Consider the following 13,780-nt stretch of genomic DNA (forward strand, 5'->3'; position numbering starts at 1 on the left):
ACGGCGCAGAGCGCAGAGCCAGACGCGGGCTCCACCCCACCACCGAGACCATGATCTGAGCTGAAATCCGGAGCTGGACACACAACTGACTGAGCGCCCCCGGGTGCCCCGTGTCTAGTCTTTTTGTGCAGCCCCTGGCAATCCTGTGGGAAAGCAAGTTACAGGCTAATTTATCCTTATGCGGGTCATTGCAAGTAAGCAGCTTGCTAATGAACTGTTTAGGAAGTGACAAAGACCCATTTTCTATTTCTAGTGCATGGAGAATAACTATGATTATACTGAGACCATTTCTTTTTTTTTTTTTTTTAAAGATTTTATTTATTTGACAGAGATCACAAGCAGGCAGAGAGGCAGGCAGAGTGGGAGGAGGAAGCAGGCTCCTTGCTGAGCAGAGAGCCCGATGCGGGGCTCGATCCCAGGACCCTGAGATCATGACCTGAGCCGAAGGCAGCGGCTTAACCCACTGAGCCACCCAGGCGCCCCATACTGAGACCATTTCTTAAGAAACACAGAAGGAATCACTGTCCCATCCCTTGCCATTTTGTAAATGGAAAATCCAACATACGGGACAAGATCTTGGCATCCGTTCTCACATACAATACGATTAGAATAAGTTCATTTTCAGAACTTCTTAAATATGGAGAAATTAGACGGGATATTGTTTAAATTATACTAAGTCCCTCAGACATTATGGTAAGTATTTTGATCCAGTTCTAAATGTACATTTAAGGATTTCTAAGTGGGAATCAAACACATGGTAATGTCCCAAGATCATTAAATTTTTATTACCGAATAGTTCTCACACTGAATTTACCAAGTTTTTCATTTTAGTTTTTAAAAACACTGAATTGACTCATTTACTATTTCGGTAACAATAAATCTATTCTTAGTATCTCCGACTTTATCTCTAGTCATCAGATCAGTTGGCGCAGGCTGTGCGCAGACACCGGAACAGCGGGACCTCGGCTAGGAGGCGGCGGGAGCGCGTGCCGGCGTGTGACTCGCGCTTCCTGCTCACCTCTGAGTCAGAACCTTCCTGGATGAAACGGCCATGACCACCGCATGCAAATAAAAATGAAGCCCACAGTGAAATAGACTGAGCCCCGGCGACGGGACCCTCGAGCCGCTGTAGAAGCAATGTCAGTTCACACGAGGTTCTTAATTTTCTTTAAGATCTGGTTTATTTATTTGACAGAGAGAGGGCAAGAACACAAGCAGAGAGAGAGGAGGAAGCAGGCTCCCCGCCGAGCAGGGAGCCCGGATGCGGGGCTCAATCCCGGGACCCTGAGACCATGACCTGAGCTGAAGGCAGATGCTTCACCGACGGAGCCGCCCAGGCGCCCAACGTTCTCCGTTTTCTAAGTCACTACAAGAGCACCTTGGAGCTGAATGTAGCTGAAAGGCCTTTGTGGGTGCAACATGGTGTCGTGTGACCAGAGTGGGGCGGCCTGTCCCAGGCTGGGACTGACCAGGGGCTCCTCCAGTAGGTCCGAAACTCCCACGTCCATTAGCAGGCCTCCGCTTGTGCAAGCTACCCTACTGACACGACATCTTCACTGCACTCAGTCATCTGAAAGCACATATAAATCCTAGACAAAGTGTTTTATTAATTTGAGAGCACGTGCAGTGTGTGCGAGAAGACAAGCTGGGGGGAGGGGCAGGTGCAGAGGGAGTCCGACTGGGGCTGGATCCCAAAACCCTGGGATCGTGACCTGAGCCGAAGGCAGGCGCCCAACCCCCTGAGCCCCCCAGGCACCCCAAAGTTAGTTTTCAAAAATAACCAGAAATTAGCTTCCCTCCAAAGTGCGTAATTCCCTTCAAATGCCCTCTTCTGAATATCCCATTCTCAGAAGTCCTCTTCCACAAACGCCAACTGTAGATGTCTCCTGCCCTTTTTAGGACCAAAGACACTTTCCTCATAACAAGAAGACCCTAACCAAGTCTGCTTGGAAGCTCCCTCCCGCGTCCACGGACACCGCCTGGGGGATCACACTAACACGCGCGTGTGGGTGCTGGGAGCGTGGACGTTCCTGCTTATTCTCCGAAGCACCTCTCTGGGCCGCTATTTCACAGACAGTGCAGGAAAGTCCAGGTCTTCAATCTCCATTTCTGAAAGCTGCTTTGAAGGAGGTTGGGGAAGCAAAATGAGACAACTTATCTGTAAACTGGCAAACTTTTTTCTGGATTTTATAGCTCAACTAACAATATTCTCTTTTGAGGCAGAACTACATACCTATACGGAAAAGTTGCCTTAAGAAAAACGGAGCCATTAAAACCTTACTATTCGTTGCTATTAGTCATTCAATTTTCTCTAGCTTACTTGTAGGTAAATGGTAAATTATTTAACATTATATCAAACTTCCCAGATCATGGACTGTAAGCTGTAAACAACCAATCTCTGAAAACACATATTCATTCATGACAATGAATTCTGAATTTGTACTTGAACAGAAGACCACACAATCTTAGTTTTTGTAGTAAATATGCTTATATGGTTGCGGAAGTTTGGTTTATAATTTAAATTTTAATAAAATTTTACATTTTTAATTGGAAAAGCTTCCCTCCTGAAAAGGATTCCGTGTATTTCTTTTATTTAAAAATAAACATAAAGCTCACGATTTTGAGCGGGACAAAGAAGAGCGGTCAGGGGAACACCTTCTTTAAAGCTATGAAAAGCTCCCCTGAGCTACTACTCAGCACCTTCTAGACAGTTTACCCTCAAAATGTGTCCGCAGATCATCTGAATGAACGAATGGCTGGTATCAGTGTTTGTTCTCAGTATGACAATATGGTGGACGCATACAACATGTTTTTAGTCTGATTTTGGTCTATAGATCTCGGGACAGAAGAGCCAGGCCTGCGTCTGGAGACAGTAGGCGGAGTATGAGGCACTGTGGCACTCTTGTTAGGGACGGTCACCCTGGGGAGTAGATGGGCCTTCAGTGAGGTGACCGGCTTGTCCGTGCGTGCCCGGACGGGAAGTCCAGAGCAAACTGGGCCAGCTGGTCCCTCCACCTCTGACCCCACTTCTCCGCTGTGGAATGCAGATGAAGTAAGAGGCAACCGTCTCACCATGGTGGAGAGCGTGAAGCTCTCCTGGCACCACAGCTGCCCTTCCACCATCCTGGCTCCCTCCCCACGTGTGGCCCCCCATATGCACCCATCTCTGTGTAAGACGCAGGGGTGCCGTGAAGGCCAACCGTTTAGGGTGCAGGGTGCCCTCCAGCAGAGCCCAACACAGTGGCGCTATCATGGGTGCTATTATTCAAGTGGTCAGCCCATTTCCTAGCGATAGCAACAGCTGACAAATGTCTAGAAACGCGGCTTGAAAACTAGAGTAAAAACCAGGCTGGAGTTTGAGGCCTCACTGCTCTTCTTTTTCTACGAGTTCTGTGTCGCTTTGTTTAGTGAGCAGTTAAGAAATCGAGACCCACGCGGTATTCGCCAGGCGAGAGGGGCTGTCGGAGGAGGGCGTAAGAGCAGGTGGGCGGCTGCCTCACGGCCGCACTTGCCCAGGAGCCTGCCGGGGCCCTCGCCTGGGCTGCCACCTCTGCGAGCAAGACAAGGTCGGTGAAGGACCAGCTGCGGCCCAGCATTTCCAGAAGTCGCACCCCAGAGCTTCTTAAAGAACAAGAACCACATGGACTTTTGCAAGGAGACTGAACTGACCTGAATTTGAGGAAAGGAGGACGTGCACCCAACACCAACGAGGCCGGGTGGCACCAGCACTTTCCTGATGTGGAACGTCCTAGAAGAGCTCTGGAAAACCATCTCTGCCCAGAAATGCGAGTCCAGTGTGGCGGTACAGCAGCTATGCAGGGTCTCTGTTTCTGGGGTTGTCTGGTGGCGTGTGGACAAGGGTCTTCCGGCTCCCCACTGGCTTTCCGGGACCAGACCGGCTTCTTCACGGCTCGTCTCTGCTTGGTCTCCGTGACGGGGGTGAAGGGAGAGCCGGCGTCCACGTTACGGGCCAGCTCCTCCTCTGCAACGGCGGCACCGCGCGGGGACCGCAGCCAGCACCGTCCCTGGGCGCGGCCCTGGGCTCCTGCCTGCCTGGGCTGTGGGGCCCAGCCCCGCACGCTCCCAGTGGGTGCCGCCTGCCGTCGGGGGTTCGCCCCGGGGCCCGTGTCACAGAAGCAGCTAAGGGCAGCCCCTCCCCACAACCCTGTGGCCGTCGCCCTGCCTTCTGCGCCGCAGTGCTCTGGGATTCCTCCAGCCTCCCGCTGCGTTCCAGCCCACGCCTCTGCCCTTCCCAGGCCATCCACTCGCGGCTTTTCGACGAGAACGTTCGTGCGCCCTCAGGTGAGGCTGAGACCCAAGACGTCACGTCCAGATCCCTCAGCTGCGTGAGAAGCCGCCGTCCCGTGATTACGGGAAGCGGACGGACGGGCCTCCCAAGAGGGTCTGACCAGGAGGCGCAGTCCCTGGGGGAGGCGGCATGCTGATGGGAGGGCGGCGGGGGAGCGATCAAAGGAGCGTCCACCAGCGAAGCGACCAGCACGACCCCCGCACGCGGACCCTGCCCGGCGCAGCCTCGACACAGGCACGCTCGTGGCCACCCGACATCCGCCTCGACAGCTGGAGGCTGACGTGACAGAAGCGTCAAGAATCTCTAGCCACGTCTCTTGCGAGGACAGAGGTGACTCACTGGCCCTTTGGGTTATGCTTTCACGGAGACAAGTAATGTTTTCAGCAAATAAATGTGGTGTCTATTTCCACAGATTACTCTTGAGTCACAGTGACGTACCTGTTGAACGAATTAAGCGGTTCTGTTTGCAGTGGTATAACAAATTTTAATTCAAAATAGACACTCTGAAACAATAGGTTAAAAAAAAATAAACTTCAACAAGCTCTTTTTGGATTTACAACAGAGCACACCAACAATCACAGACCAGTCTCACAACTGCCTCAAAAATGCACATTATAGCAATTACATGCACATATTCTAGGTTTTAAAATCCATATGGTGACATCATCTTATTTCCCAGAGACTGTCACATCCTCAGAGTATGCAGGACAGGTGCCTCTGCCGGGTGTGACCAGGAATAGGACTTAAGGTCTACACCGGCTGGTCTCGACTGCTGGTTCTGGGGCTTTGAGTTAGTCTGTGTTGGGGAGGGAACGACCCCGGAGGCTTACCTGCACAAAGGACAGCAACACAGTGGAGATCCTTAACGATGCCACATCCCGTCAAGCCAGACCCCTGGGCTACAGAAAAGCCCATTTCTCCAGAACAAATGTGTTTACCTCTAGGAAACGGTCACAAGATTTGATACACCAACCCGGAGACAGCCCTCCCTCGACTCATTTCGCTTTGTCCCCTGAAAACCTATGTCTGCACTTCAGTTAGTAACACACTCAAGGGTAAACTTTGATTCCTGAGTTACATGGTCCTTCCCCTTCACTGGTTTAGTCACCTTCCCGGTTAGGAGGAGCGTGTGTGTTCAGCGTTTATGCTAAAGGCACTAAAAATTTATTGTCTTACTTTTGAATGGAAAAATGACTTATCACCATACAAAAAGGGGGAGAAGTCTACACCGAAAAGCATTTCTGCACCCACCGAATTGCTTTATTTGTAAAATTACTCTTATGAGCTAAATAACGGGCTTCAGGTTCGGCACAATCTTAACAAAGGAAAACATTTGGTTTTCTAGGATTTATAACAAACCGACAGCTGTGAGGACAACCCTGAAGGAATGTAAGTCAACATCGTCACCTAGGAGCTAGTACCTTGCGAAGAAGCAACCGGCGTAAGTTCATGCGTCTCAGGGAACCCCACGCACCAGCGGGTGTGAACTCGCTTCTCAGCACGGACGCTGGCCACTGGCCGCGCGCGCAGCTCACAGAGGCAGCTCGACGCAGTCACTCAAGTCCCTTCAGCGGAGACAGAGACACGGACGTCCGCTTTCATGCTACCGTACTGACACTACTGGGAAAGAGCCAAGGATTTAATTTACATGACGGGGAAGAACTAAAAACACTTGTTACAAAATCAACCTGCAGGAAACCATAATCTGAAAGATCGGCTTCTCTTACGTAGAAGTCTTTCCGAGCACCTGAAAAAAATCTACAGAGCAGCATAAAGACCACTGAAGTTGATTAGTTTGACATACAGTGAAGAAAATAACATTTTAAATCTCGATTGAGAAAACCACTAATTATCTAGTACTTTAGATTCCTAATTTGTTTTTTTACAGGTTTTGTGGCTCATACTCAAAGTTCAACCTGTGTTTAACATTTTTAAGTTCAGACATATCAAAGCCTAAAAGTACAGAAGGCTTGTGATTTTTTATTGCTTTCATGCAAATGTATCTTCTTTTTCCAAAAAATGAAGCCACGTCGATCTTCCACACCCACAAGAGTGAAGAAAGAAGTTCGATTTCCTTTTTACTAGGATATGGTCTCTTGTGGAAATAGTCTCTAAGGAACTGCTTTTTTTCTTCATATGAACGGTCTTCGTATTTCTTAGGGTTTAAAGCTAAAATCTGAAGCGCGTCTTCACTAACGAGCGGCCCCTCTGTTCTCACCTCACTCCTTTGTCTTTTCAAAGGCACCGCACTCGCCACCTTCTCGGGGGCCGGGGCCGCGTCGCTGCTGAGGACGAGAGGTCGCTCCTCCGCCCCCCTCTGCTCTTCCGCCCCGGAGTGGCCGTCGGGCAGCTTTCTCTTCACGGAGAAACTGGAGTCGTGGACCACCTCGCCGTTGACTAAGAGCACTTGGCTGTTCTCGATGAAGCTGGGCTGGACCTGCAGGTCCGAGCTGCTGTCCTTAGGGGCGCTCCGGCAGCGGAGCAGGTGGATGGCGATGGCGGCCAGGGTCATGTTGCCGGTGTAGACCCCACAGCAGTGGATGCACTTGAACGCCGGAGACTTCAGGATGGTGTGGACCGTCGGTGTGATGTGGTGCCTCTCCTTCAAATGCAGTTCATACGCCTCGGTGGTCACCAAGGTGCCGAAGCAAAAGGGACAAGTCAGTGCTTGTTTGCCGGGGCTCCCGGAGGCGGCCTCCGCCTGGGGCCTCACTTTTATATACACGGGCACGAGGGACTTGGAGTGTATCCCAGCCAGCACGGCCAAGTAGACCTCCCGCTCCCCAAGCTCTTCCTTCGGCAATATGGTAATGAAATCAAGATGGGGGAACATCAGGTTGCCGTTAGCGTCAAGATCCAACTGGAAACCTCTGTTGCTATAGTCCACAGGTAGCTTCTTCTTCCCTCGGTGCACAGTCCGACTGTGCTCGGAAAGGCCCCTGATGTCATGGAAAGTGCAGGGACAGAACACGCAGCCCAGGCCGTGCATTAGCAGGTGGTGGATGAGCTCTTCCTCGGACACCAAGCATTTACAAGAGAGACACCGGACCGTCTTCTCTCTCATCCACTTTAAAAACGGGGCACACGCGGCCAGCTTTTCGGGCTCCAGTCTCTCAGCAGCCTTGGACGCGCCGTGCTTGTGAGCCACCTCCATGTGAACCTGGTAGACGTTGGAAGGGAAGAGCTCGTTGCAAACCGGACAGGTTTTCCACTGCTTCGCCTGTCTGAGTGCCTGGCTCGCTTCTGCCGCCGACGGAGAGGCCTGAACGAACATACTCTGGGCGGCGCTGACCACCACCGGAGACGGCATGCTGGCCATGGAGCTGGCCATCTGGGTAGCCGTGCCCGACTGCAGGAGCGGGATGGGCACCTGGGGCGGGGGGACAGTGGCAACGCCTCCCGGAGGCACAGGCAAAGTGACAGACACGGGGGCAAGCGTGTACGTGGGAATCCCATTCACCTGCTTCCCTGTAGGGATGAGCTGTCTGAGAATAGAGCCCGACGTGAGGAACGTGGTGTTCTGAGAAGCGCCCGGTCTCACCGGCTGATTTGCAGGCAGAATGCTGGTGCTCACAGACTGGTTAAGCTGTAGGACCCCAGGTCTCACCGGCTGGCCCACAGGGAGCACACCTGACGCGACAGGCTGACTAAGCTGAAGAACCCCAGAACTGACACCCGGGCTCACAGGCAAAACACCTGACGAGACTGTCTGGTTGGGAGAAAGGAGCCCAGGTGGGACCACCTGGCCCGCAGGCAGCACCCTCAGCGGGACCGTCTGGCCAGGAGGGAGAACCCGTGACGGGACCGTCAGCCCAGTGGGGAGAACCCCTGAGGGGGCCGTCTGGCCAATGGGGAGAACCCCTGACTGGACCACCTGGCCAGCAGGAAGAACCCCAGAAGTGGCCGTCTGTCCCGAAGGGATCACTCCAGCAGGGGTCATCTGGCCTGCAGGAAGGACCCCCGATGGGACCGTCCGGCTCACGGAAATCACTCCTGGTGACACTGCCTGAAGAGCCCCGGGGGTGACAGACGGATTGACAGGAAGGACGCCAGGCCCGGCAGGCCTGCTGACGGACAGAACTCCAGCCCCAACAGGCTGGCTAAGGGGTAAAGCCCCAGGGCGGACGGTCTGGTTGACAGGAAGGACGCCAGTCCCAACGGGCTTATTTATATGTCCCACTGGCTGACTCAAGGGCAACACAGGAGGGTTTGCTGACTGAGTAAGCGGGACTCCACGAGAAAGGAAGACGGGCTGTGGAGCGGAGGGAGGCAGAGGACTGGAGACCAGAGTCACGTGGGACTGAGCCACGGCAGGCGGGGAATGGGTGAGGCTTGCAGAAGTGCCCGCGGCCACCGTCACTGGCGGGACCGGGCCCTGCACGGGCTGGAGCACAGTCTGGCTCTGGCTGCTCTGAGGCAAGGTGAGACGGAAACAAGGGGATGTGGCCACGAGGCCCGGAGCACTGCCGTTTGGCGGCACAGCCAAAGGGGCCACTGGTTTTGGGGCGATGTGCATTTGCTTCAAAAGTCCAGGCTTCTTAATATGTTCGGAAATCACAGATCTCAGCTTATTCTCCAAATCCCTGTGCGTGTCCGCTGTCAAGATATGATACATCAAAGCGTCCTGGCTGCTGGCCTTGGCACTGCACTTTTTACAATAATACTTGTCGGACGGGGGCACCTTCTCGGCAGAAAGGCCGTCCTCAGCTTTCGGCTGCTCGCCCGTTTCCTCGGTCCGCAGGCCGAAGTAGGAGCTGATTAAGTAGTGGAAATGAGCCACCAGCACGTGCTTCTTCATGCTGTAGTACAAGGTGTTCGAAAAGTTACACTTTAAACATGTAAAACTTATCACATCACTCCTCGAAGATTTCGTTTCCCCTAAAATATTCACTGTGTAGTTCTGGACTTTCCGAACAGGCGCATGGAACATTCTGAAGTGCCGTCCCACGGTTTTGGGTTGAGAAGAGAATACGCAGTTCGGGCAGGGGATCACCAGCTCCTGGTCGATGTCATCCTCGTGGCACCGATGTAAGTGAGTCCTGAACGAGGCGAGCGCTTTCGTGGAGTACTTACAGAGGCTGCAACAGTAGGGCTTCGTGCGGTATCTCTGTGAAAACAGAACAGTCAAGCAGACGTCAATAAAAAAGTCAGGTCCTACACCCTCCAGAGGTCAGAGCCTAGGGTTCTTCCTCACTGACTGTGCTGGGTAACACGACACGATCACCCCTCCGGGAAGAGTGCTTCTGTGAAACCAGGGCAAGCTCTTTCTCAAGGACCAGAGAGTAAACACTGCCTCTACGCCAACTCCTTGGTGTTGCCATCGTGACCCCAAAACTCCCACAGACGACACGCCAACCTAGGAGCATGGCTCTGTGCCAATAAAACCACAGACACGAATTCCAATTTCATGGAGTTTTCACGTCACAAAACTATTCACTTCTTTCTTCTCGAGCATCTAAAAACGCACCAGCTATTCCCGGCTGCCGACTGTACACACAGGACCCGGCCCCCCGAGCCTGGCTCCAGACCCCTTCCATGCCACCTCCTGAGCCACAGTCTCGTCATCCCAGTACAAGAAATTCACACAGTTCTCTGGGAGAGAAAGTTCATTTCTCCCCTTCTCGTCCCATTTCCCACGGTTCCAATGTTGCTTTTACTCCAAACTCTAAAACCTTTAGAATTCGTCTGCAAATAACCTAACATGCCAATGGTTAAACCTGTCATTACCTTTACTTCCCTCATTCCCAGAGAAGGTAAGAGCCAACCACATGCAGGTGTCCAGTAAACTACGTGATGAATGGGAAGGCAAACAGGGCTGTACCTAAGGCACCACGACAGTCCTGAGGGAGTTCCAGGCCAGATCACAGACAAACAAGGCCAAAGCCCTCTCTAGGGCAAACGGGGGAATTCCACAAGTTTGGAGTATGAGGACACACGTCCGGACAAGAGCCGGCCAGCTAAGAAATGGAATGTTAATCAGCCAAACATTTGCAGGTTTGTGAAGGTCTGAGAGTCACAAAGTCCTTGGTCTCGAGGCTCCAGACCCTAGAGCTGCTGAACCACAGAAAGCCTGGCTCTGGCTTCATGGAGCACAAAGGGAAGACCTGGGCCCACTAAACGCTTCACCTAAGGTCCCACCATCAGTGGTGGAAAGACCTCCTGCGACACTGCTTCTCCCTAGCACAGCAGCTCTCCCCTCCAAGCCTGTGCTTCAAGTCCCCCGCCAAGTGTTAACTCAGTGGTTTCTGTCACTCTCTTTCCTATTCATGCGGGTTTCCCTCTTGCCACAAGTCAAGAAGTCACCAAACGTGTTCAAACAACATGGAATTACCATTTCATTCCAGCATTTCTGATAGGGCCTAGAATAAACCTACGGTAATGGCTGATGCTAGACCACAAACTAAAAAAAACAATAACCCATATTTCACTGTTTCTAAAAGACCTTTTTTCCATATTTTTCCCATATCTTACTATCTCAGAAATCAGAATACACCTTACAATTAATACTTCAGTGTTACCAGAGTAACACAGCTTAAATGAAGTATCGCTTTAGCTTTATTAGAAGTTCGTTAGAAAATGGTGTCTCAGAACACGGTCAGTAATTTTGTAGTAACGTATGGTAACAGACGGTAATTATACTTATCGTGGAAAGCACTGAGAAATGAAAGAGTTACTGAATCACAGCTGTACATCTGGAACTAACACAACACTGTATGTCAACTATACTTGAATTACGCTTTTTTTTTTTTTTTTTTTTAAAGATTCTACTTATCCATTTGACAGACGGAGATCACAAGTAGACAGAGAAGCAGGCAGAGAGAGAGGGGGAAGCAGGCTCCCTGTTGAGCAGAGAGCCCGACGTGGGGCTCGATCCCAGGACCCCGGGATCATGACCTGAGCCGAAGGCAGAGGCTTTAACCCACTGAGCCACCCAGGCGCCCCTGAATTACGCATTTTTAAGGATTATTTATTATTTAAGTTATCTCAACACCCAACGTAAGGCTCGAATTTACAACCCGAATGAAGAGCAGCTCCACCAACCCGGCCAGCCAGGCCCCCTAGGATACATTTTTCTAAATGGTGTGTTTTACACTCAATGAAATACTAGAGTGAAAAACCAGTTAGTGAATGAAAATTACACTCAATGAAAGAGCCAACAGAAATTACTAACAGGTGTATGTTACTGTTACCGTTGAACAGATCTTTGGGTTAGGGAAAGATGTTTCAAATATGAAAACATAAACATGATCTACACAAGAAAAAAATCGATAAACTGGGCCTCATCTAAGAAAGCTTCTACTCTGTGAAAGACACTGTTTAAGAAATAGACAAGCCACCAGCTAGGAGACAGCACTTACAAACGTCACACCTAATAAAGGACTTGTATCCAGAATACACGTAGGCACGTTCAAGTCTCAACACAGAAAATAACCCGATTTTTAGCAAATGGGCCAACGATCTGAACCTTCACCAAAGAGGGCCTCTAGAGGCCAAATGAACAGAAAAGATGCTCAACATCCTTAGTCACCAGGAAACGGACACCAGAGAAGGGGCCACTACACACCTACTAAAATGGAAACTAAGGGGTGAAGCCGAGTCCAGCCGGGCCCTGGAGGCAGAGGAACCAGGCCTCCCTCATCACTGGGGGCAGAGCAGAACGGCACAGCCGCTCTGGAAAACAGCGGGCAGTTTGTTCTAAAGGTGAATGTGTACTTACTTACCACAGGCCTTCCAGCGTGTTCCAGCCCAGGCACTCACCGACGAGAAGTGAAGCCTGTGCTCCCCTAAAAGCGCGCTGGGAAAGCTCAGGGATGAGCGATCGCTTGGGAGCAGGGCGATGCGGGCAACAGAGGAAGAGCCACAAGCTCGGCCAGCAGCGGACCAGCAGGTGGAGGAGGACCGGGGGGTGCCAGAAATCCCGCCCCGACGCAGCACCAGCCCCGCCCGTCTGTCTGGCTGTTTCCTCAGGTCCACACTAACAGAGCTCCACAACCGAGAAGACCCTCAGCAGTTCTCTGTCCCCAGAACCTAAACGTCTAACAAACGTCTGTTCTCTGAGCCCTGGAGGACCTCGCCGCGGCACCAGCCACCCACTTCAGCCTGCGGGCGCTTCCTCCGTCCAGAAACAGAGGGGAAGTGAGGCGCGGTCTCCGCCACACCGGGCAGCGGTGCTTTTACTGAACACAGCACCCAATCAACAAATTCCATCGCTACCGCTTCAAACGGGTATTTAACACGAGTTAAAGAAAATGAAACTAGTTCACCTAGTTTCTAGCAGGCACTCCAAAGGTGTTTCTTGGTGAAAAGCTTATAATCGTATATTCTACTGCGTTTTACTTTATGGGATCTTCTGAGAATTCAGAAGAGAAAAATCAGTGAGACATAAAGATTCAAGAAGTCAAGGTCTTCAAAGCAAGGCGTAACGGAGCGGCCACGTGTGGCCACGTGCTGAGTGAAGCAGGAGAACGACCGAATCAACATGGTTTCGGGACATCTTGTGTCTGGCGGTGGAGACGGGGTACTGGGGCAAGGAGCACAGGAGACCAACGGGTGGGACACAACACAAGGCAGAGAAGTGGAACTCGGGAGGACGGGGGCAATAGAAATGTTAAAGGGGCGCCTGGGTGGCTCAGTGGGTTAGTGTCTTAAGGTAGATGCTTAACTGGCTGAGCGCCAGGAGCCCCACCAGAGATCCGTGTTTTTAATGAGGTTTCTGAAACCGGGACGAACCTTCAGCACACATTAACGACATGGCAATCCCTTTTACTCAGAGCAGTTTCGAATCCAAGGCCCTTCTTACAGGAGTGGCATCTTATGATCAAGGACAAACAGCAGTTTCACTACATCACATTATTAACTTTATACACAGAAAACTCTCAAAGTAACATAAAGCACTTAACTTTTTCTTTCTCCTTCCCTGAATGCTTACACCACAGGCCTCCCCCTTAGTCATCAGTGATCCCAGTATGTGATGCTCCTCAGAACTGAAGTGACACGTACCCCCAACTTCTGAGGAAATATAAAAATCAAATACAAAAATACGTACCACTTTCTTTCCAGAAGGTTCCCAAAGAGAAATATCTCCCCATGATGTGTTAAAAAAGTACTTCTCTCCTGGATCAAAGCCTTTAAGGTCCTTTTAAAAAACGGAGAAAAAGAGAGATCATTAAGCAATTTCAGAAGGCAATATTTAATCACCTGAAGGCATTATTTAGCACCTATGAAATCCGCATGGGAAACTGAAATGAGATCACAGCCCATGAGCAGACTGCGGCAGAGTACCCATAAAGCAAGAGAAAGGAGGAAAAGGCTGAAACGACCCAATTAAAAATTAAAGTTTTAAATTATAGTTAAATATTATAGTTTTATAAGAAACAGAAGAGATTTCCCACCCATAATTTTTATTTATTTATTTTTAAAAGATTTTATTTATTTGACAGAGAGAGACACAGCAAGAGTGGGAGAGGGAGA

General features: G+C 50.9%; 1 protein-coding gene across 4 annotated transcripts in view; it reads right to left on the reverse strand.

The window, feature by feature from the left end:
• Positions 1–4,772: 4,772 nt before the first annotated feature.
• Positions 4,773–13,780, reverse strand: part of ADNP2 (ADNP homeobox 2) — a 28,466-nt gene continuing 19,458 nt past the window's right edge. For all 4 annotated transcript variants that reach the window (XM_047697260.1, XM_047697263.1, XM_047697262.1 and 1 more), the window contains exons 3-4: positions 13,356–13,445; positions 4,773–9,416 (exon numbers count right to left, since the gene is read on the reverse strand). In XM_047697260.1, the coding sequence (XP_047553216.1) occupies positions 6,192–9,416; positions 13,356–13,445 (3,315 nt within the window). In that variant the 3' untranslated portion in view covers positions 4,773–6,191. The remainder of the gene's footprint in view (positions 9,417–13,355; positions 13,446–13,780) is intronic.

Source organism: Lutra lutra, chromosome 12 (assembly GCF_902655055.1).
Source record: "Lutra lutra chromosome 12, mLutLut1.2, whole genome shotgun sequence".
Classification (NCBI taxonomy): Eukaryota; Metazoa; Chordata; class Mammalia; order Carnivora; family Mustelidae; genus Lutra; species Lutra lutra.